We start from the raw sequence: 26,300 nt of genomic DNA on the forward strand, positions 1-26,300 counted from the left end.
TATGGAAAGAGATCAGTGGATGCAGACTGCAATGAAGAGAACTGTAGATATGTATGCATGAGTGAAGAACACTGAAAAAAAATGATGTTCAAATGAAAGCGGTAACGAAAGACTTGAGAACATTGCATGGGATTTGATTATTATGGAGGTGGTGAACAAAAAGTTGCAGAAGTTGCACAGTGTTTATTTTCTGGGAGGTAGAATGAGTAGAGTGATTGAGGCATTACCAAGGAATGATGGTGATGAGATGAAGCAGGGAGCAAGAATTATTATTATTTATGCAAGTACACTATGGAGTCAAAAGACTAATTTCAGGAGATCCATACTATCCATTAACACAATACCTATCATACATCTTAAACTTATTCAGTGTTGGAGCACTCACAACCACCTCTGGCAACCCATTCCACTAACTTCCCTTTCTGCAATCTTATAGAATCCCGTTAGTAACCTATAAGTTTGTTATATTCCCTCTCCTCCAAATGTCAGCAAAATTCTCCAACACACACACCTTCAATCTATCCTCACAGGGAACATTCCACAGACCTGTCACCAGCTTTGTCACTTATCTCTCTCTGAATCCTCTCCAACACCTTACAGTCCTCTAGAAATGCAGGTGACCAAAACTCTGCAAATTCATCAACAGGTGGCAGAATCATAGCTTTATAAAAAGGGATAATAACCGGCATATCTTTACTTGTCAATGTGTTCTTCAACATTCAAGTAATCCCTGAGCTATTATGCCAATTCTTGCAATATAATCCTCTGAATTTCAAATCTCTACTCACCATCGCTCTCACATCCCTACTCTCATCAATTTCCTGTAATCTAGTATCATCAGTATGATATGAAATATTCAATCTTTTCATCCCAAAGTGTGTTAACTTACATTTTACAACATTAAATTGAACACATTGTCCAAATCCTCACAGGACTGTGTGGTCATTTTCCCTGATTGGAGGATGAGTTACTACTGTAGTTATGGTATCCAGAGAGTTCATCAAAAAGGCAATTCATCGAACGACATTTCGTCGAAAATGCAATTCACCGAAAATTTTAAATTTTCGAAAATATTAAGAGAAAATTGATCCATTTAGAACAAAAACTGAACCATGCAGAGTGAGATAGCAATGCTACTTTAATAGGAAAAAATTATAGAACAATATAGTTTCTTATAGTCTTTCTTGTCCGAAAACTGTTTCATGTCTGTTTCCGGGAGGAAAAGCCCAGCCATCTCCGTATTAGCCTGCTAACTTACCTTTAGCTGAACAGGACTGATAAAAATTATGCACGTCGTAAATGGGATTCCAACTACCTAAGTCTTTCTAACTAAACGGTTTCGTTTATACCGACTGAACTATGCAGGCTCCATTATTATTATTGTTGCTGCTAGTAGTAATATGCGACTTCAATACAGCAATTATGGGATGAATTTTACTCAGATTCGCTATTTGAAACTTGTAAAAGTTTCAAATAGCGAATATAGCTGAACTGTCAAACAGTTCCAGTTTATCAGTTTGGCTATATTCGGGGCGACAAAGAAATAACGTGTCCAAATTATGTACTTATTACAAAAACTCTCTGACTTAGAGGAATTAGTAGAGGTTGCCAGTACAAGAAGCAGTCTGCATGGTTAAGTTTTTGTTCTAAATGGATCACTTTTATCATAATATTATCGAAAATTTAAAATTTTCGGTGAATTGTTTTTTCGATAAATTGCATTTTCGACAAATTTTCGTTCGATAAATTGCATTTTCGACAAATTTTCGTTCGATGAATTGTCTTTCAATGAATTTTCATGTAACTGTAGTTATAGATAGATCTTGTGATGCTATTGCCAGATCCAACACTCTCAAACTCCTGGTCCTCCTCCAGTAATAAAACCTGAATTTTCCAGGATAAACTGATAATTAAACAGCTTCACTATATCATCTGCACTGATCTCTTTACCTCCTTTTTTATTAATAGGTTCATTCATTCATTTCTTTTTCTACTGGCCACATAATATAAAAATTCCTTGGGATTTTCCTTGGACTGTAGAGCTGATCTCTCCTCATATTCCATTTTTGTGATCATTACTCAACTATTCATTTTCGTGGCCTGAGTCATATTTCTAATGGAAATGCTTTCCACCTCTCTCATTGTATGTTTTTCACAACCTCATTTTCATCTGCAGTTCATGTTTTATTTCATCAGTCGTCCACTCTACATCAAATCATTTTATTTCTTTCACTTGAGGAATACTATTTTCCATTGCTGTTGATAAATATTTCTTTGCTAGCGTTATGCACTAATGACTATCCCTTGCATTTCTTTCATCCATGGAAACACCCTAAGCTGATTTCTGCCTTGTCTAATTCCACATAAATTTCTTCCTATTCAAAACTCCTGTATGTCTATTCAATCTCCAAGTGAAGACTGCATGGTCAGTCACTCTCACTAATGGGGGTCAAGATTGATATCTTGGTTACAATGAGCTCCTATGATGAAAGGACCAAATCTAAGACTCTTGATACTTGTGTTCCCTCTACTATGTGTTGCCTGAAACATTTGTTGAAGAATTCCGGAAATTCCTTTCCTTTATTACTATATGCTGCTTCCTCTTCCCAGTTTATACTGCTATAGTTAAAATCTCCCATAATGATCACTTGCTTTGCACTCACCAAACTGATCTGCCAAAATATTTCCTGCTTGTCACCCTCTGTGTTTCCAGGCCTATAGCAACATCCAACTAAAAATCTTGTCCTGCCTACCTCCACCTCATACCATACACTTTCAAAACTATGATTTGATTACCATTTCCTTCCAAATTCTCCACTCTGAGAGGACTCAACTCATCACTTCTCATAAGTAACACTCCACCACTGTTTGTTGTTACTATCCTGCCAAAATATTCACCTGGATAAGGAATTGGTCAAAAATTGTATTTTTTTTTGGGGGGGGGGGGAGCATGCATCTGTCAGATTTAAGGTGACTAGTGGCATAACCCCTTGGATCAGTCCTTGGACATCGCTGTTCAATCTATACATTAACGATATTGGGGAAGACCCGACAAGAGATGTTCAACTGTTTGCTGATGATGATGCAAAGTTAAGGGGCAATCAGGGATATTACTGATGTACAGCACATACAGAATGATTTAAAGAGGTTGGAAATAAGAGCAAATGATAATGATCTTCAGGAATGTTAATAAGTATAAAGTTATACACTTTGACAGATGAGATTTCCAACAGCATATTATATTGGTGGAATTATGCTTAGAGAAACTGATACAGCTAGGGATACTGGAATTTGAAGTTCAACAGGCATCTAGAAAAAACTGCAAATACAACTTAGAGAATAATTGCAATTCCAGAAATGAACACTGACATGTAACAATAAGGAAGTCATTTTGTCTTATTACAAGGCCTTGATATGACCACACCTGGACTACTGTGCATTTGGTCTCCTGTGTTCTAAAGGGATATAGAAGCCATGAAAAAGGTGCAAAGACCAACGATGATACAATTATGGAAGTAGATTACAAGAACAGATTGAGAGTATGTGGAATGCAGACACTTTTAAACAAGAGAAAGAGGAACTTCTTAAAGGGTGTTATAAAATATCGCATAATGAATTTTTTGTTAATATGGAAGGTGGTGAAAGACAAGGGGCATCCATGGAAGACAAGTTTATGTACAGTTGAGAGTTAGATTTTTCAGAGAAAAATCTAGCTTTCAGCAGTGGGTAAGTGGAACAGTTTGCTAGTTGAAGTAATGAGTGCATCTAGTGTGAATGAGTTTAAGAGAAGAAATTACAGCTGACGTATGGCCTTCCCTCGATAGTCCTTTACTCCCTGGATGTCTCTGATAATGATAGAGAAAATAAGAATATTTCAAGTGAAGGTTACTTAGCTGATCTCATATGGAGATACCAGAGTTTTTTTACCCTCCCAAAAACTTGGGGCTTTACATTCTGCATAAAGGCAAATTGTTCAGAGAACACATAATTAACAGACAAAAATACTATTAATGGTGAAAGATGGTGTAACATGGGTGATTATGTAGTGTATTAGTGAGTAGTAGATGGCAGCAGGTTGTGTAGTGTAAAGTGCTTTCCAGCAATGAGACTTTGGACTCTTTGGAATTGTAAAATAATAATAATAATAATAATTATTATTATTATTATTATCATCATCATCATCATCATCACATTAACTTCTATGGAGTCAGCAGACATTGCGGTAGGTGCACTTAACCAACAGCATATTTATCATAATAAACTTTAAAATCCATAACACTCTCAGCATTTCACAACACATTCATAATGTGTTCCATTCATCCACAATTCTCCATGTAAAAAATCTACTCCTCACACCCTTCACTACACCTTCATACAACTTCCAGGGATGGGCTTTGTCTTTTCCTCTCACCTTCAAGTCTTTTCATAATCCACTCTGTATTAATCTGATAAAATCCATCACATCGCTAACTTAAATATATCTATCATAAAATTTCTTTTTGCCTATCCACCAAACTATGACATTTACATTCCTTTCTCTCTCCATAACCAATTCCAGAGTCCTGACATTGCCTTGGTCATTCATCTCCCCCTTTAAAAATTTCTACATCAGTGAAAACTGGATGACCAAATCTGAGCAGAACAGTCTAGGTGTGGTCTAATCAATGCTTTATAACCAACTCTTTATCGCTACTGGTCAATATACTTCTTATCATAGCAACAATGAGATGTGCAGTCTTTTCAGCAGTTGTAATGTGATGTCTAAACTTCAGTCTTGTTATATCTTTAGACAACAAATTGCAACAACTTGTGCTTATCTATATTAAACTTATATATTTTATCCATATATCTTCACTCACTGGTCATCCAAGTGAAAAGACCATTGAAATCTTCCTGAAGGGAATTAACATCACCATGTGTGTTATAATTCTTCCCAAATTTGCATCATCAGAAAACAACTGATTCTCAAACCTTTTATCTGGCTGAGATACATTGATGATATGTTCTCAATTTAACCACATGGCTCAGACATACAGTATTAGACTCTTCCTTCTGCACCCCAACAGACAGCACTAGAATCTGGTTCACTATAGAAATAGCAAATAATACTCTGCCTTTTCTAGATACTCTAATCACGTATCTTCCCAATAGCACCCTTTCCTTTCTAGTTTACAGAAAATCCACCCACATAGGTTGATATCCCCATCCCTCAACCATATGGTATTGTTAACTCTTGTCAACAGAGCCTCCAACCTCTGTTTCAATCAAGCTTCCCTCACCACCGAAATTCATTCATTTATTTATTATATATTTTTTATGTGGTTATTATTATTACAGGTATCTCCATGGAGTCAGTAGACTCATTGCGGGAGACCCAAACTATCAAAACAATATCTATCATATCTCTTCTTGAATTCATTTACAGACGAAGAACTCACAACTGAGGCATTCCACTCATTCACCAGCCTCCAAGCAAAAGATCTAGTTCTCACACCCTCGTTAACCACACTTTTCCTTAATTTCCAGGAATGACTGATTGTTCTTTCATCACTATCACAAAGCTGAAATTCTTTCTTTTAAGGTTACACAGTGATCAGAATTCATATTTATGAATTTAGGGACACAAAACACGTGTTAAAGATTATTTTACTGATTAATAATAAAATAATAACTTGATGTTTTGACCCCTGTATTGATGTCATCATTAGAAGGATACATGTGTATAAGAACCAAGCTACATCCTGTTGCACTCTATACAGGTAAATTACATCTACGTTGTTAACCAATCTTTTTTTCTTAGCCTGCCCCCTAGTGATTTAAAAAAAAAAAAAAAACCTCCGGTAAAGTCCTCACGTACTAGGATTCTTCTAGAATCATACAGTTCATATTGTTATATTACGATTATCTTCTGGATTTGTACAGTAAGGTTGCTATTGAATGTTCAGGGGAAAAAAAAAAAAAAAACACTTCACCAAGTCTTCTCATATTGAGATTTTTCTTTGTGGTTGCTATGTAGGATGCAGATGGGTCCTCCACATTCTTGGAATTGTTAGACCATCATTTTTATTCAGATTTGGATCATGTTTGAGCATTTCACATGCTTCATTGAATTTCTGCTCGAACCAGGTTTTGGTGCGGTGTAGGGACTTGGTACCTTTCCAATCAATTCTGGAAAGGTACCAATTTTGGATATGTTTGGAGTGCATGGTCAGAAAGGCCGGTTTTTCCAAAATGTAGGTATTTTATGTCGTTTATGTTCATCCTTCCTGATTGGGATGATTTGCCCTGTTTCCCTTATGTATGGTATGTTACATGTGCATAATATATGTGCCAACATGTGCCAAGTATATGTTGCACATGTAATATACCATACATAGGGGAAACAGGGCGAACCATCCCAATCAGGAAGGATGAACACAAACGACTCATAAAATACCTCCATTTTGGAAAAACTGGCCTTTGTGACCACGCACTCCAAACATACCACAGAATCGATTGGAAAGGTACCAAGTCTATACACCGCACCAAAACCTGGTTCGAGCAGAAATTCAAGGAAGCATGTGAAATGCTTAAACATGATCCGAATCTGAATAAAAATGATGGTCTAACCATTCCAAGAATGTGGAGGACCCATCTGCAACCTTCATAGCAACCACAAAGAAAAATCTCAACACGAGAAGACTTGGTGAAGTGTTTTTTTTTTTCCCCTGAACATTCAATAGCAACCTTACTGTACAAATCCAGAAGATAATCGTAATATAACAATATGAACTCTATAATTCCAGAAGAATCCTAGTACATGAGGACTTTAGCAGAGTTTTTTTTTTTTTTTTTTTTAATCACTAGAGGGCAGGCTAAGAAAAAAGATTGGTTAACAATGTATATGTAATTTACCTGTATAGAGTGCAACAGCATGTAGCTTGGTTCTTATACACATGTATCCTTCTGATGATGACATCAATACAGGGATCGAAACGTCAAGTTATTATTTTATTATTAATCAGTAAAATAATCTTTTCAATACGTGTGTTTTGTGTCCCTAAATTCATAAATATGAATACAAAGCTGAAATATTTTCCCTACATCAATCTTATAAAAACTTTTTAGAAATTGAAATGTTTCTATCATATCCCCTCTTCTCCACCTATCAACCAACCTCTGCAATCCACAAGCTCTCTCAGTCTATCAATGTAGGGAGCATTTTTTACATCACTCACCAACTTAGTCACTCTCCTCTGAACTCTCTCCACAACCTCTTCATCTCCAAGGAATCCAGGTGACCAGACTTGAGCACAGTAATGCAAATGTGGAAGTATCGATACCTTATAAAGGGGAATAATAACTTCTTTATCTCTGGATGTTAGTGTGTTTTTCAATAACCAAGTATATGTGCAATCTTGGACACAGCGATGTGTCGTATGAACTTCATCTCCTATCCACCAATACCCCCAAAGTTCCTAGCCTCATCAATCTTTTGGAGTACCGTTCCATCAATGTAGTACACAGTTAGTGATCTTTTAATCCCAAAATGCATAACTTTACACTTTTCCACATTGAACTGACATCCATTACCTTTTGCCCATTTTGCAGCTCATTTAAATCATCCTTCAAACTCTCAACATCAACTTGATTTTTTTATTGCTACCCAACTTTGCATCATCAGCAAACAACTGAAAGGTTATTAGCAAACCTATAGTACACATTTGTACCATGGATGGGTTAAAGATTATTTTTTCCCCATTTTTATCAATTTTATATATATGTATATATTGTATTTTTTTATTTATTTTTATATAGTCTGGCAAGGTGATAGTCTCTTACACTGAGTAATGAAATTCGCCTCCTATTTACTATATCCTCCTGTCCAATGGCTACAATGCCAAAAAATTAATAAAATAGTTGTTCCTCTCATATCATAACATTCCTCCCAACATGCCGATTACAATAATACTATTACTATTCCTTATATTTTAAACACCTCAGAAACATTAGGTAGAGCATTAAAGAAATATAATCTCTGACGAATTTCAAACTGCATTTAAAGGCAGCTGGCTGCCCTTATCTGCTCTCCTAAGAATCCACTTCTTCCCCTTTCCCCTTGTGTTTATAAGGTTCCTTGTTCTTGCAACTTATGTTATGGTTAAACTGGAATATCTGCCAACAACCACCTGAAGAATGCAAGAAATACATACACCATGACAACTATGGTCAGTTGGGTCTTGCTGACCATGCCATGGAAAATTAAATGAAAAAAAAAAAAAAAACTACTGTGCTTCACGGCAACAAATACAAACATGAAAGTCTGTGTTTAATTAATTCTCTATGCTGTATTTATTCCATTAAACCTACTTATGAGTATATTTATCTATTTCTGTTCTCCTCAACTCATTATTATGATAATTTATGACCACATTTATCACTTCCGTTGCCTATTCCCTCTTTCCATGCAACTCACCAGTTATTTGAGGATAAAAAAAAAGTAGTATAAATTGAGGAGAGAATGATGCATGCAGCAATAAGGGAATGAAATTTCTAGAATTCTTGAGGGACAAATGTCTTAGGCAACATGCAATAGATGGAACAAGAGGTTCAAGAGTTTTGGATTTGGTTATAGCATCAGAAGAGTTGATAATAACTGAGATGACATCCCTCCCACCAGTTGGAGAGCGTGACCATATGGTTTTCACTTGGAAAATGAATACACATGCAGGAGTATCAAAGAAAATGGAATGTATGTGGAATTATAAGGCGGGTGATTATAATAGTCTTAGATATCAACTTGGGTAAGTTTCATGGAGGGAGGAATTGGAAGGCCGGGATATCATTAGTGCATGGGAAATTGTGAAAGAATATTTTTTAGCAGCAATGGTAAGTTGTATACCACGAGTGAACAAGAGGACACAATCTGGAGTAAAGTGGATGACAAACAATTGCATGCGAAAGCAAGAATTGCATGTGAAAAAGAGGCTATGGAAGAGATATAAGGAGACAGGTGAAGAGAAGATGCATGAAGAAGAATATAACACACAGGCCAGAAGAGTGATTAGTCTGGTAAGGAAGGCGAAACTGGAATATGAGTGGAGACTGGCCCTAAGATCCAAAGAAAATCCTAGGGAATTTTTTAGCTATGTGGCCAGTAGGAGGAGAAATGACTGTGGAAGAATGATATTGCGGGATAAAAATGGGAATAGAGTGACCAATGCACAGGACATAGTGGAACTGTTCAATGAACACTTTATTGGAGTATTTCATCCTGGAGGAGTCAGTTTTAATACTAGAGGGATAGTGAAGGTTCAAGGTTTATATGTACAGGAGGAGAGAGTGTTTTAAATACTGAGTACTCTGGATGTCAGTAAAGCTGTGGGACTGGATGGTATTTCATCACGAGTTTTGAGAGAATGTGCTAGGGAATTGACAGTGCCTTTAACCTGGCTTTTCAATGAAAGTGAGGCTGCGGAAAAGGTGCCCACAGAATGTAAGGAAGGTAAGATAGTGCCATTGCATAAGAGTGGTAGCAGACTGGAAGAGTCTAATTATAGGCCAGTTTGTGTGTCATCAGTAATTGTTAAGATTTTGGAGAAAGTAGGGAGGGACCGTATACAGCATTGGGCAGATGAGGGTGGTGTTATCCGTGAGAGTCAACATGGATTTGTGAAGGTACGCTCTTGTTTTAGCAATATGCTAGCCTTTTATAATAAAGTTACAGGAGCATTAGATGAGAGAAAGGCACATACTGCCATTTTCTTAGACTTAGTAAAAGCATTTGACAGGATGCCACATCATAAGTTGATATTTAAGTTACAGCACATGGGTTTAGATGTTGGGTTAGTTTAGTCAACTGGATTCAGGATTAGCTGTCTGATAGGTATCAGAGAGTTGTGTGGAGGGGCAATATCAAGGAAGCAGAAGGTTACAAGTGGGGTTCCACAGGGCTAGTACTGGGACCTGCATTGTGTGACCTTTATATCAATGACATTGTCAGTGGATTGCAAGGGTATATTTAGTTGTTTGCGGATGATGCGAAGGTGGGAAGGATTATTCATAATAGTCCAGATGTGGTAGCCCTGCAAGAGGATTTGAATAAGCTAGATAGATGGGCAAATAAATGGGGATGTCGGTTTAATGCTGCAAAATGTAAGGTTACAAAATGTAAGGAAACATCGATGGGACGCTGCATACTCTATGGGAGGAGTTATACTGGAGGAAGTAGGGGAGACAAGAGATCTGGGGTTGATGATTGATAGAAACCTGAAATTTAGGGAACATTTGCAAAGGTGGTGAAGGTAACACAGAGGATTGCTGCAATAATGAGAAGGGCACTGACCTGCAGAGATAAAAGGGTTATCATTCCGTTGTATAAGTCTCTGATGAGACCACACTTAGACTATTGTTCTCAAATTTGGTCCCCAGGATTTGAAGGGGATAAATAAATGGAAAGGGTACAAAGGCAGATAACAAAGATGGTTTCAGGACTGTACCATGTTAGTAATGAGGATCGGCTGAGGGAATGTGGATTGCAAAGTTTGGTGGAGAGAAGAAGGAGAGGTGATACGATTGAGACTTTTAAACTGTTGAGAGGTGATTACAGGGTTGACACTGGGGAGTTCTTTCGTTTGGTTGAAGAGCGGGGAGGAGTGATGACAAGAAGCCATCCCTGAAAGTTATGAAAGGAAACTGTATGCAAGAAGGTGAGGAGTGGCTTCTTTTCATGGAGGGTGGTCAATGAGTTTAAGGAGTGGTATGATAGACTTTGTGTTTCTCAGGAGGTACCTCCACTCAATGAGTCTTGATAGACTTTGTGTTTCTTAGGAAGGACCTCCTATGATGAGTCTTTTTGACTCCATGGAGACCTGAATAATAATAATAAAAATAATAAAATTATATCATTATCAAATTCCTGCCATGTACCCTCAAGGGTTGTACAGGATATGATAGTACTACATGAAAAATTTACATCATTACTAACTTCCTATCTACAATTTTCCTCCAAATCAGTCTGTTACCTGTCAAAACTCCAACATTACCAGATCTTATATTTCTATCGTCTAAGGCACTTTGTACCATATCAATCCACCTATATCTTGGTCTTCCTCTGGGTCATTTTCCTGCCAACCTGGCAGAGAACACTTGTTTTGCTAATCTTTCCTCGCCCATTCTGTTTAAGTGACCATATCATCTGAGATTAGCTCTGCTAAAGCATTGCTGGATGACGACAATGTCAACTTCTTTCCTAATATTCTCCTTTTTAATATGATATTGCCATTGATGCCATCTGTTCATGCCTGTAATCTTTCTTAGGACTCTCATATCTGCGGTCTCTAGTCTTTGGTCAAGTGTTTTACTTCTGACCCAGCACTCAGATCCATAAGTTAAAACTGGTTTGAACACTGGCTTGTATACAGCTAATTTAGTGTTCAGACTAATTTCTCTCTTATTCCATATGAATTTATTCATATGACTTCCTACCATACCAGCTTTGTTGATTCTGTTGTCTATTTCCATATTTAATTTACCATCTTCACTAAAAATCGTGCCTAAGTAGTTGAAATGTTTTACTTGTTCCACAGGTTCTCCATTCACAACACAGTTGACACTTTCAATGATTCTGCCTATTTTCATTGTCTTTGTCTTTTTATTGCTGACCTTCATACCATATCTATTACAACAGTTATTAAATTTAGTCAGAGAACCGTGCAGACTTGTAGCGGATTTATTTAGAAGTATAACATCGTCCGCATAAAGCAAAGAGCTGACATCAACATCTCCAATTTTGATATCATGTTTAATACCACTTTTCTTCATAATGTGATCCATATAGATAATGAATAACAGAAGGGATAATGTACATCCTTGTCTCACACCAGATTTAACATTAAACCATCTTCCTGTACTTCTTTCAATTCTAACTGCTGACTTACAACTCAAATACAGACTAAGTATTGCTTGATATCATGCCCCATTGACTCCATATAACTATAGTGTATTGAATAGCTTCTCTCTTGGAACCTTGCAATATACCTTTTCCAAATTGACAAAACTTAAATACAGATCTTTGTTATATACCCATGATTTCTCCACTATTTGTTGTAAAGTGAAGATCTGATCCTTACAGTCTCTTATTGACCTGAATCCAGCTTGTTCATCACCAAGCTTTTCTTCCAATCCTTCTTAAACGTTTCTCAAGTATACTTGTGTAAATCTTACCAGGAACACTCAGTAGAGAAATACCTCTGTAATACTCATATTCAGTTTAATTTCCCTTAATTTACATGGGTACTATGAGAGCTCTACTCCAATTATCTGAAATTCATTCCTCTGTCCAGGCTTTCTAAACTATGTAATTCACGCACTATAAGACTTTTATACGACCATACTTCAGCATTTCTGGTTGAATATCATCTACTCCTCCTGCCTTTCCACATTTCAAGCCTTTGATGGCTTTTTCTACTTCAAGTATGGATATGGATTCCTGCATAGCATTCAAATGTTGATAATAATAATTACTCCATACTTCAAGGATATCATTTTCTCCCATTTTCATATCACCTATATCATCTCTAACTCCTTTTACAGCACTCTTTCCTCCATTCCTAAGCTTCTTCAATAACCTCCAGAATATTTTGCCACCTTCTTGATATTTATTTTCTATGTTCTTGTCAAAGTCCTCCCATGACTTTTGTTTAGCTAGTTTTACACACTGTTTAGATTTCTTACATTTGTCTCTGTATTCTCTAAGAGCACAAGCTGACTTATTTGCCAGGAACCTTTGATGTGCTTTCTTCTTTTCCTTCACTGCCTCTTTAACTTCCTGTGTCCACCATGGAGTTCTAATTTTTCTATCCTTGCAGACAACTTCACCACATGCCTCTCTAACTGAATCAATCAGGGTTTTCTTCAAGGCTTGCCACTGAATCTCCAAGGTTTGGTTCCTGTTCTCAAACACTTTCATTTTTCCTTCAATAATCTTTGTGTATTTTAGTCTACAGTTCACATCTGAGAGCTGCCCAACTTTTATTCGCTTTAAAACTTCGTTTTAAATATTGTTTAATTTTTAGAATGCATGGTGCTTTGTAGTATTTGTGATTGGAATGTGGTGAATGATTAAATATTAGACAATGTTATTTTCAAGTTTTGTTTTTTTGAAGCATTGAATGAGGAGTAAGTAAACAAAAGAGATGGTAGTAGGAGTAGGAACAAATGATTTAACTCACAACAAGGAGAATATAAGATTAGATATCAGAAGAATGTTGAGAAGAATAAAAGATAATAGTGTGATATGAAAGAGTGTTTTTGTGTGTTGCCCAGATATGACAGTGATAATATGAGGCTGAGATCAAGGAATATGAATGATATGTTAGCAGAACCATGTGAAGAGAAAGGGAGTTTAGTTAGTTATTGTGTGTGTGATGGGATAAGTTTGAAGGATGAATGAAATTGCATAAGAGTGACGGACTGCATTTGTATGGTTTTGGTATGAGTTATTTGGAAAGGCTGATGCTGGAATGGAGAGCAATGAGTGCAGAGAATGGATCAGTGCAGGTAAGAAGTGAAGTGGAAGAGCAGAAGAGTAAAGAAGGAGGAATTGAAGTGGTGCTTATGAGTAAAGAAGTGAGTAGGATGAGTGTAGAGAATGAGAAAGCAAGTGTGCAAGACAGACAGGAAAACAGGGAGTGTCATGTTGGATGGGAACAAAGCATGAGAAATGTCAACGCTAAAAGAGGAAGTGTGAGTAAACAAGAAAGGAATGGTAGGGCCTGGGATGTAGAGGAAACAGATGGGTTTGAAGAGGATACCGGGATGGGTAATGAGAAAGAGAGGAATGGCTCGAGGAAGGCATGGCAAAGTCGCATCTAATAAATGGTATCAGTGAAACTTATTATGGATTCAGAAATCAACTGTTAGAAATATCTGAAATGCGTAGAATGAAACTGTTGCATTGACTGAGTTCATTCATTCAAAAATTGTAGTAATAAGGACCTGGTTGAATGAGGATGACATCCTGACAGGAATAGAAATGGAATGGTATATTTTTCGTGAAGGCAGAAATGGTATAAAAAGGTGATGGAGTACTGTTGATGATAGAAAAGAATAAATTAAAGAAATTATATTCTTCATTTCATCCTTTATTCAAGTATAATTAAACAAAATTTGTGAGTGAAGTCACTTCACGATTGGACTACTAAACTCATTGCTTCTTATCTAAATCATTCCAGGACACAAAACTCAGTGATAGTTGCATTCAGTGACATGAAAAAACTTGCCACTGAGCAGAGCCCCATCTACTTCCTAGGAAGAAAGCAAACTCAAAGATGAACATTAAATGTCATCAGTGGGAGCAGGCACAGAAGTGATACCAAGGTTATAGTAATGCAGAAGTTATATTTCCATATACAAGTAATCTAATGATGTCACACCTAATTACTAAAATACTCTGGATTAGACATAGGTGTTGAAAGCTTTTTCACTGGTTATGCTATAAATTAAAGATGCCAAGAAATTATATTCTTGGTTTCATCCTTTATCCAAGTGTAAGCAAACAAAGTTTGCACGTGAAGTCACTTCATGACTGGGCTACTTGTATATAGAGGCTAATGACTTCATATCAGTTGTCTTAGTATCCCATAATGCAATGCACATATCCTTCGGGACATGTATAATGCTATGCATTATGAGTCATGGCCCTTCCCACAATGATTCAGCATGGGAGCAGCAAGAAACTCAACTACTCAAAATTGCAACAAAAATCCATCATTGGTTTTATCAGAAATTGAACTTGAATGATAGTTGGTTAAATAGACCCCATGTGACTAATTAAAGGTTAACACAGCAAGTAAGATGCAGCTAACTAAAACTGATATTAAAACAAGTCAGAACTCCACCATACAAAACAACCCATACCCAAATCAAAAATTCTAAAAACAATGCAGATACTGATTCTTTCTCAAATCAAAAACTCAAATCAGAATGTAATGTTAAACAAGCTACATTTAGGATTCACAATGCACAAATTTTCATCTCAATATTTTAAATAGATATGTAAAACATTCAGCTAATTTTCAAATGATATATGTATGCTTTGCATTTACACTTTGATTCCCTAACAATACTGTTTAACAGAATTCAAGAGAAGTTTATTGAATAGGCTGGAAATTTGGGAAAACGAAAATGGCTATCAGTTTAACGTTAGTAAGTGTAAACTTATGCACTTTGGCGTGATGAGATTTCCAGTGGCACATTATATTAGTGGGGTTATGCTATAAGAAACTGAGGAGGCAAGGGATCTTGGCATATTGATGGATAGGAATTTGCAGTTCAAATTCCTATTCATCAAAAGTCACACAGCAAAAGTTGCAAATACAACTCAGAGGATGATTGTGATGTTGAAACAAACCTTGACATCTAAGGATAAGGAAGTCATTTTGCCTCTTTATAAGGCAAAATGACTTTATAAGACTTTGATAAGACCACACCTGGATTATTGTGCAGAAATTTAGTCTCTCGGATTCCAAGAGGATAAAGAAGCGTTATAAAAATTATATCCGGATTATGGGATTTAGATTATGAGGACAGATTGCGAGTATGTGGATTACAGACTCTGGGTAACAGGAGAAAGAGGGGTGATATGATAGAGATCTATAAACTTTCGAATGGGTGTTATAGGATATCGTCTGAAGAAATTTTTCGTTATATGGAAGGTGGGGAGAGAAAACGGGGGGCATCCATGGAAGTTAAGTTTGTTCACAGTCAGGAAAGGGGTAAGAGCTAGGTTTTTCTCTCACAGAGCAGTGAATGAGTGGTGGAATAGTTTGCTTTTTGGGGGTAGTGAGCGAGTGATTCATAGCTGCCCTTGATGAGTCCATGACTCACTGGAAATCTAAGCTAATAATAATAATAATTTTACTTTGTAATTTAAAATGTATTAAAATCTTACCCTCCTCATAGTAAATCCTGTATCCTGTCAAAATACCATTTGGTTCTAAAGGTTTCTTCCAAATTAGATAAAGAGCCTCGGAACCCATAGGAAATGCATCAAAATTTGCCACTGGTCCTGGTGCTGTAAAGAAACAACAACAAAAAAAATCACTCCTTGAAATTATGAACTGCTGTTATGAAAAAAAAAAAAAAATAATAATGATAATGAAACAGTATAATGTAAATTATCTTAAACCAAGATAGTATACAGAAAAGTTCCTATCTAACGGTGAATATCCTCTAATAATATCAATATTATGATGCAGATTCTGCCATGGTTTCAAGTATTTATTGGCAGCAAGCTCCTTTTAGTCACTCATGCCTCCTTCATATCTCTCCTTGAATACATTCACCCAAGATGCACTTGCAACATCTAATTATAGCTCTTTATAAACACAAACACTCCATATGAGAAGAACATGTACCATCCTCCTCGCATCATATGATTCCTAAACTACAGCCTTAGTCATATTTCATGGATGACAGAGTTCTACTAGCACCAGTCTTAAACTATGAAATCTCATTTTTACCCATACTGTAAGCCTTTATCAATACCTTTAATAAAGTACGAATAACACTACACAGCACTGCAGAGAAGTACTATCATCAGTTGTAGCCTTACTGGACTGCATTGTTGAAAAGAACACTAATTATTATTACATGACACCTCCAAGGAGTCCAAAGACTCATCGAAGGAGGGCACCTGCTCTACAACTGTCTCCATCACTCAAACCACCAAATGGCCGCAACTACACCAATGCCATCTACTGCTGACCACCACCACCACTAGTATTTCCACAGACAATCACAAACACGTATGCCCAGGTTGGGATTCGAACCCGTAGCCTTTTGGCTGGAGAGTGGATATGCTAACCACTCAGTCAACCAGGCCGGGAAGCTTTTAAGACTAACTTTTAAGAAAAAGGAAGTTATCTGATGTGATCACTTACCCACCTCTTAACTAGCTTAGCTATGTAGTCCTCACACTTACAATTAAGTTGATAATAACCTTCAAGTCTCTAGCTTTGTTGATTACTTGCAGCAAATTACCATTAATATAATATTCTGTGTGCAGTTTCCTCAGTCCAAAATACATAACTTGACATTTGGTAATACCTGATATTGTCATTTACCCAGAGAACCAGTCTGTTCTAGTCAACCTGAAAGGATGCTATAACATTTATATCTTTCTTTTAAGGTAACACATATGTGATCAGCATTCATATTTATAAATTTAGGGACACAAAACACTGTTGAAATGATTGTTTTATTTATTATTAATAAAATAACACAGATGATGATATGTCATCATCAGAAAATTACATGTGTATATGAAGACAAGTTACATGCTCTTGCACTCTACAAAGGTAATTTGAATCTATGCTGTTAATTGATCTTTTACTTAGCCTCCCCTCTAGTGGTAAATAAAAAAAAAAAAAAAAAACTGCTAAAGTCCTCCCATACTAAGCTTTTCTTCAAGACTTGTACAGTTCAGGTTGCTATACTAAGATTTTCTTCTGGACTTGTACCGTTCAGGTTACTATTGAATGTTAAAGGGAAAAAAAAAACTTCAAGTCTTCTCATATTGAGATTTTTCTTTGGCTTGTTCTGGTTGCTATAATGGTTGTAAATGGGTCTTCCACATTCTTGGAATGGTTAGGCTGTCATTTTTGTTCAGATTAGGATTGTATTTGAGCATTTCACATGCTTCTTTAAATTTCCTCTTGAACCAGGTTTTGGTGCGATGTAGGAACTTGGTACCTTTCCAATCAATTCTGTGGTATGTCTGGAGTGCATGGTCTGAAAGGCTGGTTTTTCCAAAATGGAGGTATTTAATGTCGTTTGTGTTCATCCTTCCTAATTGAGATGGTTTACCCTGTTTCCCCTATGTATGGTAAGTTACATGTGCATTGTATTTTGTAAACCCCTGGGTGGAAGAGGATCTTTGGAAGAACTGAGTAGGTGTCTTAATTTTTTTGGGGGTTTAAAGGTAGTTTTGATGTTATATTTGTGTAGTGTTCTGTCTATTTTTTCTGAAATGTCTTTAACATAAGGAATGGCAATGGCATTCTTGAAATCTTTTTTGGTTTTCAGTGGTGTCTCTGTGGCGGAGCTTGTGAATAGTTTTTTTTACTGTATCCATTTTTTTTTATAAATGTATGGTTGATGATCTCGTATTCCTGGTTTAGAGCTTGCTCATTTGAACAAAGTTAGAGCTCTGTGTTTAAGGGTGCTTATGACACCTAGTTTTTGTGTTGGATGGTGGTAAGAATTTTTGTGTATGTACTAGTCTGTGTATGTGTGGGTTTGAATAGACTGAGAAAGAGAGTCTTGCCTCAGGCTGTCTCTCCTTCTCAGTCTACTGCAACATGTGCCAAGTGTGTCTAGGAAAGGAAGAGAGTTGTTTTTTTCTATTTCAATGGTGAATTGGATACATTTGTGTTGTTTGTTTATTTGGCTAAGGAATGTATTTAGTGCTTTGTGTCCATGTGGCCAAATGGCAAAAATATCATCAACATATCTGAGCCAAATTTTAGGCTTTAGGCATGCTGACTCTAGAGCTTAAAGTTAGCTATTGGGGGGAAAGTGGTGAGCCCATGGCTGTACCTTCTTTTTGAAGGTAAAAATTGTTTTGAAACATGAAATATTTGGAGCAGAGTATGTTCCACATAACATCACGGCCCTCTTTGCCCATGTACTCCACTCTGGATATTTCGTGTTTTTTTTTTTTTTTTTTTTTACCACTAGAGGTCAGGCTAAGTAAAAGATCAATTAACAGCGTAGATTCAATTTACCTTGTAGAGTGCAAGAGCATGCAGCTTGTCTTTATATCTACATGTATTTTTCTGACGATGACCTCAATACAGGGGTTGAAACGTCAAGTGTTATTTTATTAATAATAAGTAAAGCAATCATTTCAACATGTGTGTTTTGTGTCCCTAAATTCATAAACATGAATCTGTTTCTCTTATCACCTTCCCCAATTTATCATCATCAGCAAATAACTGGATATTGCCAACTAGACCAATGTTTCTCAAAGTGTGGTATGCATATCCCAGGGGTAAGTGCAAGGTCCTTAGGGGGTTCAAGGCACTTTTTTAAATTTTGATTCCATTTTTTAATTTTTATATTTTTGTTGCAGTTAAGTGAAGTTTTCTTCTGTAATTAATTTTTTTCATTTGATTGGTTCACCACCCATGTGTGGGCATATATATTTTGACTTGTGTTTGTGTCACACAAGTTGTGACAGATGTCGGTTATACACTGAGGATAATATTCTTACTTTTTTAACAGTTCTGTTGTTAATTATAAAATCTTGAAGTTCAATGGAATAATAATTAATATTAATATATTTAATATCCCTTTGTATATCTTAAGTTCTTTAATATGGATCACTGGTTAAAAACACAGTGTCTGAAAAGCATAACAGAAAACGGTGAAGGAAATGAAAATAACTGTTATAATAACTGTGAGAAAGAACATGTGGATGCATCAGAATGAAATATCTGTAATGAAAAGTAATGAGTGTCAGCTATTAATTCATTCTAATGCAAGTATGTCTGGGGAGGGAAAAGAGAAAATTCTAGAACAAGACCAAATACATTGCATATCTAATTATAAGAATGGGCTAGGTTGTAATTTATTATGTCTATACACAAATGCCAGGAGCATTAGAAACAAAGGGGTTGAATTTTTTGCTTTATTGAATATGATGTGGCCTAAGATTGTTGGCATTAGTGAAACCTGGCTATCAGAATCAGGTATGGTAAGTGGGATCGAATGTAACGGATATACCATTTTTAGGAATGACAGAAGAGATAGGAGAGGAGGGGTGCTACTAATGATATCAGATGACTTAAGTCCAATTAGGATAGAAATACAAGAAAACAATGATGGTAACAATGTCCCATGTAGCGATGAGTTTGAGTCTATTTGGTGTGAAGTGGAGGTTAACAGAATGAAATATATGGTTGGGGTGTTGCTACAGACCTGGCAGCTCAGTTGCAGGGGACAAAGAAATGAATTGCCAATTTAGCCTTATGGGTACCAGGTGAATGATCATTATGGGTGACTTTAATTTTCCAAACATTGATTGGGTAGAAGAGAAATCTCATGATCAGAAAGAACAGGAATTTATTGAATTGTTGCGAGATAACTTTCTCAAGCAGCACGTGAAAGAAGGAACTCGAGGTCAAAGAGTGTTGGATTTGCTCATAGAATCAGAAGGGATCTCTGTCAAGAATATGGCTATTTTACCACCAATTGGTGACAGTGATCATGCTGTTCTTTCTTGGGAAGTATCTACTTGTATTGAAGCTCTGATTAAATCAGGCTACATATTGAATTACAAAGCTGGAAATTATGATCATCTTAGAAGAATACTATCTTTGGTCCCATGGTATCAATTACTGAATGGAAAAAATGTCAGCAATTTTTTCCATTCAGCATGGGATCTTTGAAAAAGTGCTTAAATGAGGTGGTATCTGAATGTATCCCTAGTGTTTGAAGAATAAATAGGTTGAGAGTGAAATGGATGTGCAGCCTTATTAAGCTAGAGATCCACAAGAAGATGATGTGGAAAGAATATCGTGAGAATAAGAGAGAGAGGAGTTATGAAATATATAAAGCTCAGGCCAGAGAAGTAACGAGTATTGTGAGAAAAGCTAAAACGGAGTATGAAAAGAAATTGGCCATGCAAGCTAAAGGCAATCCAAAAGAATTTTATCTTTATGCCGCAAGCAAATGAAAGAATGAATGTGAAAGAATAACTTTATTGAATGCAGATGGTACACGAGTGTCGGAAACTAAGGAGGTTGTTCAGTTAATGAGTGCTCACTTTGCTAAGATATATCAACCAGGTGTATGTAGTATGGTGCATGGAGCTACTGCTACGTTGGATGAAGAGTTAGAGGTTCATGAAAATGAGGTTGAAGAGCTCATGCATAACCTGGATAAGAATTTGTCAATAGGCACAGATGGAATATCTGCCCGTTTGTTAAAGGAATATTCAGCTGAATTGGCTAAGCCTTTCACACATTTGTATAACTTGAGTATCAGCTCAGGAATGATACCACAGGAATGGAAGGAATGTATGATAGTTCCATTGCACAAGGGTGGTGCAAAAATTGATGTGTCTAACTACTGACCTATTATTATCTCTGGTATGGTAGTGGAGATTTTAGAGAGGTTGGTAAGAACTCGCATACAGAAATGGGTAGACAAGCATTCTATGGTCTGCAGGGAACAGCATGGGTTTACTAAAGGAAGGTCATGTTTTAGCAATTTGCTCATATTTAGGGCCAAGTTGGATAAAGGGAATGGATACACTATGATAATGTTGGATATTTATAAGGCATTTGATAGGATACCACACGGCAGGCTGTTGCATAAACTAGAGAATATGAGATTGAAATATAATCTATTGACTTGGATCAGGGAATGGTTGACAGACAGATATCGAAAAGTGGTATACAGTGGGTGTGAATTTGCCAGATTTAAGGTAATCAGTGGTGTACCTCAGGGTTCAGTCCTTTGGCCATTATTGTTCAATCTATACATTATTGACATCAAGCAGGGTCTATCATCAGATTTCCATTTGCTTGCTGATGATGCAAAGATAGGCAGGACAATCAGGGATGCTACTGATATTCAGCAATTACAAAATGATTTGAACTAGAGATCTGGGCAAACAAAAATGGCTGTCAGTTTAATGTTAGTAAGTGTAAAGTTATGCACTTTTGTGTGATTAGAGTTCCAGCGGCATATTATATTAGCGGGGTTATGCTACAAGAAACTGAAGAGGCAAGGGATCTTGGTGTATTGGTGGATAAGAATTTAAAGTTCAAAGTTCACATAGCAAAAGTTGCAAATACAACTCAGAGGATAATTGCTATGTTGAAGCGAACCTTGATATGTAAGGATAAGGAAATAATTTTGCCTCTTTATAAAGCTTTGATAAGACCATACTTGGATTACTGTGCTCAGATTTGGACTCCCTGGTTCCAAGGGGATAAAGAAGCTGTGGAAAGGGTACAAAGAAGAGTTACAAAGATTATATCCAGATTATGGGATTTAGCTTATGAGGACAGATTGCAAGTATGTGGATTACAGACTCTGGTTAACAGGAGAAAGAGGGGCTGATATGATAGAGGTCTATAAACTTTTGAATGGGTGTTAGAGCATTTCAAATGATGAAATTTTTCATTATATGGAAGGCGAGGAGAGAACACGGGGCATCTAGAAGTTAAGGCTGTTCTCAGTCAAAAAAGGGTTAAGAGCTAGGTTTTTCTCACAGAGAGCAGCGAGTGAGTGGAATAATTTGTCCTTATGGGTAGTGAATGCATCTAGTGTAAATGAATTCAAGGGAAAGTTTGATAGTTGGGTTGGGTAATTTACAGCCTCCCTCGATGAGTCTTTGACTCCCTGGAGGTCTCAGATAATAATAATAATATATTTTTTTTCCAAACTGCCTTTTACTGAGAAGGGGAGGTACACTGATATCACTAAAATTTTAAAAGGGTATGCGAGTTTTGAGAGTTTGGGAAACACTAATATAGATCACTATTCCTATATTGATAATATTTTTTTTTTTTAAATGAAGAAAAAAATCTATTCCAAATGAATTTTGGACTGAACAACTATAAAATAAAATAAAAATTATTATTATTATTATTATCCAGGCCTCCATGGAGTCAAAAGACTCATTGTGGGAAGTCGTTTTTAGGAAACGCAAAGTTTATCATCCCACTCCTTGAAATCATTGACTGTTCCCGCTCCAACCACTCTCTCAGGCAATACATTCCAAGGTTCAACCACCCTCCACACAAAGAAACCACTCCTCACCCTCTTATTATTGTTCTGGGCAACTCCAAGGAGTCGACAGACTCATCGAGGGAGGCCCTAACATCATGTCAAGAACAACAATTCGACATTGACATCTATCATACCTTGCCTTGAACTCATTCATGGTCGTAGCACCCACAACAGACTCTGGAAGCTTATTCCACTCATTCACCACTCTCCAAGTAAAAAACCTAGCTCTAACTCCCTTGTCAACCACGATCTTGCCCAGCTTCCATGCATGGCCCCTAGTCCTCCCACCACCAGTCATATTTTCAAAAATATCTTCTGGATCAATCTTATAGAAATCCTTCAGTAATTTGAATGTCTCAATCATATCACCCCTCCTTCGCCTATCGTCCAATCTCTGCAACCCACAAATCTTCAACCTATTCTCGTATGGTTCATTCCACAGACCTTCTATCATCTTGGTCACTCGTCTCTGGATCCTTTCCACTTCCTCCCATCACGAAGAAACCCTGGTGCCCATAACTGGGCACAGTAGTCCAGATGGGGTCTTATCAAGGCTCAATACAGAGGAACAACAACTTGTTTGTCTCTGCATGTTAAAGTATTTTTCAGAAGCCAAGTGATTTGATGAGCTGATTTAGTCACTTTTGCAATGTGCCCCCTAAACTTCAATTCCCTATCCACCAACACTCCCAAATCCCTGGCCTCATCAATCTCCTGGAGTACAGTTCCACCAATGCGATCTACTGATGCTATTCTTTTTACCCCAAAGTGCATAACCTTACACTTTGCCACATTAAATTGACATCCATTTTTCCTAGCCCAGTCCTCCAAACTATCCAAATCATCCTGTAAAATTTTGACATCCTGTGCACTCACAATTGCTCTACCCAACTTTGCATCATCAGCAAACAAGTGAACACTTCCTCTCAAATCCTTTCCTATATCATTGATGAACAAATTGAAAAGCAGTGGTCCAAGAACAGAGCCCTGCGGCACACCACTAGTCACAAGCCGTCTTTTAGACTCCACTCCTGCATAAACCACTCTCTGGTATCTCTCCTTCAACCATCCTCCTATCCATCTCACCAACCCTATATCTATCCCCATCTGCTCAAGTTTATTGATTAGGGTTCCATGTGGTATCTTGTCAAAGGCCTTGGCAAGGTCCAGTAGTATCACTGTGTTATAAAACGTGAGCAAGTTACTGAGGAATGATCTACATTTCACAAAACCATGTTGTCCCCCATACAATATCCCATTTTCATCTATCCAATCCTGTATTCTTTTCTTGACTAATTTCTCTAAGACCTTGAGAATGATTCCTGATAAGCTAATTGGTCGGTAATTTACAACAGCAGTCTTGGAACCACCTTTATGCAGTGGAACTATTTTCTCCTCTTTCCACCCCCTCGGGACGAACACAGACCCGAGACTCAAATTAAACAAAATGGTCAAGGGTACTGACAATTCTTTAGCTGCTTCTCGTATGACACGAGCTGGTATACCATCCAATCCCACGGATGTATTGACATTGAGGTTATGCAATAGACTACTCACCTCCACTTCATTCACCACAATTCCAGTATAATCTACTGGTTTATTCGTTTCTGCAATGTCACCACCTGGATGATATATATATTTGCAAAGTGCTCACTCAGTAACTCAACTATATCAATTGATTCAGTTACCTCCATACCATCGGCATTCTTTAAAATCATTCTGCCATGTACATTTTTCCTTTTACTTGCTACATATCTAAAAAACTGTTTAGGATTCTCTTTAGCCTGCATGGCCAATGTTCATAATCCTTTTTTTGCTTTTCTTACCACACTCATTACCCTTCTAGCCTGTGCTTTATACCATTCATGTGCCTGCCGTCACCTTTCTCCTTAAATTCCCTCCATAGTTGTTTCTTTTTTTGCAGCTCAAGCTTAATGGTGTTATTCATCATTTAACCCCTACTTGATTTATTATTCGGACTCTAGGTATACAGTCAGCTATTGCTTCATGCAAACACTTGCAGTTGTACATGCCATGGCACTGAACCAATCAAACTCCTAAGCTTGTCATACTTTCCAGCCCGATAATTCCACATGTACCCTGTCTTAATTGAAAATTCCACACCTTTAGCCACCTCCCAAGTCAAGACCCTATGATCACTCTCACCGATTGGTGGCAATGTGGTCATATTTGTTACAGCCAAATACTCAGATGTAATTACTAGCTCAACACTCTCTGACCCCTAGTATTTTCCATTACATGCTATCGCAGATAGTCATCCCTTAATAACCGCATAAAATCCAATTCCTTCCTCCCATGTGTCCTCTCCTCACTCCAATCAATGCGACCATAGTTGAAATCTCCCATAATAATTACCCTCCTTCCACTCATTTCTTCTATTTGCTTGTGCATACTGTCACCACCATCTTTTCCATCACCTGGTCTATAGCAGCACCCAATTGTATATTTAGTTCTGCCAGCACAATCTCACACCAAATGGCCTCAAATGTGCTCTTTTCTCTATCCTGCAATTCAACTTCTATTCTCCTTGGCTGTAGCTCATCAGCTATCATCAACAATACTACTCCCCCATTTTATTCTCCCTGTCATTCCTGAACACACTATACCCATCACATTCAATCCCACTAGCTATATCATCTACAGTCAGCCATGATTCACTAATACCAATAACCTGTGGTCTGGAAGTGCCAACCATGGCCAAAAACTCTTCCTTCTTGTTCCTAATACTCCTAGCATTAGTGTACATGAATTTAAGACCCCCATTAGCCCCAACCCTACCTTGTTGCCTTATATTAACTATCCCACTCTGATTTGTTGTCCTTATTCGCTCGCATATTATGTTCATTCATACATTCTCTTTTCATACATACTCTTGCGCACAGCCTCGTTTCGTAACTTCCAGGAATGGCCCCTTGTCATCGATCCTTCCTGCCGTTTTCCACCAAGTGAAAGAACTCTCCAGTGTCTACTCTGTAACTGCCTCTCGACAGTTTAAAAGTCTGGATCGTATCACCTCTCCTTCTTCTATCCACTAAACTCTGCAGTCCACATTCCCTCAGTCGCCTCATAACTCACATTGTACAGTCCTGAAACCATCTTTGTACCCTTTCCACAGTCAATTTATCCCCTTCAAATCCTGGGGACCAAATCTGAGAACAATATCTAAGTGTAGATCAGGGTCTTATACAACAGAATGATAACTCTTATCTCTGCAGGTCAGCATCCTTCTCAGTATTGCAGCAATCCTCTGAGTTACCCTCACCACCTTTGCAATATGCTTCATGTATTTCAGTTTTCTGTCAATCATCACCCCCAGATTTGTCGTCTCCCCTACCTCCTCCAGTACAGCTCCTCCAATCCTATGCATCCTCCCATCAGTGGATCCCAAACCTCAAGACTTTACATTTTACTGCATTGAAAATATACCTTCATCATTTGCCTATCTGTCTAGTTTATTCAAATCCTCTTGCAGGGCTGCCACATCTGCACTATTA

At 37.2% G+C, this 26,300-nt stretch overlaps 1 protein-coding gene across 4 annotated transcripts in view; it reads right to left on the bottom strand.

Moving 5' to 3' along the window:
* The window catches only part of LOC150106214 (neuroglian-like), an 888,579-nt gene that overhangs the window by 193,333 nt on the left and 668,946 nt on the right, over positions 1–26,300 (bottom strand). For all 4 annotated transcript variants that reach the window (XR_016548353.1, XM_090393042.1, XM_090393040.1 and 1 more), the window contains one exon: positions 15,932–16,054. Coding sequence is in view for 3 of the 4 variants with exons in the window: in XM_090393042.1 (XP_090249168.1) it covers positions 15,932–16,054 (123 nt within the window). In the remaining variant the exon portion in view is untranslated. The remainder of the gene's footprint in view (positions 1–15,931; positions 16,055–26,300) is intronic.

Source organism: Typopeltis vanoorti, chromosome 5, assembly GCF_054136105.1.
Source record: "Typopeltis vanoorti isolate ZY-2024b chromosome 5, IOZ_Tvanoo_1.0, whole genome shotgun sequence".
Lineage (NCBI taxonomy): Eukaryota > Metazoa > Arthropoda > Arachnida > Uropygi > Thelyphonidae > Typopeltis > Typopeltis vanoorti.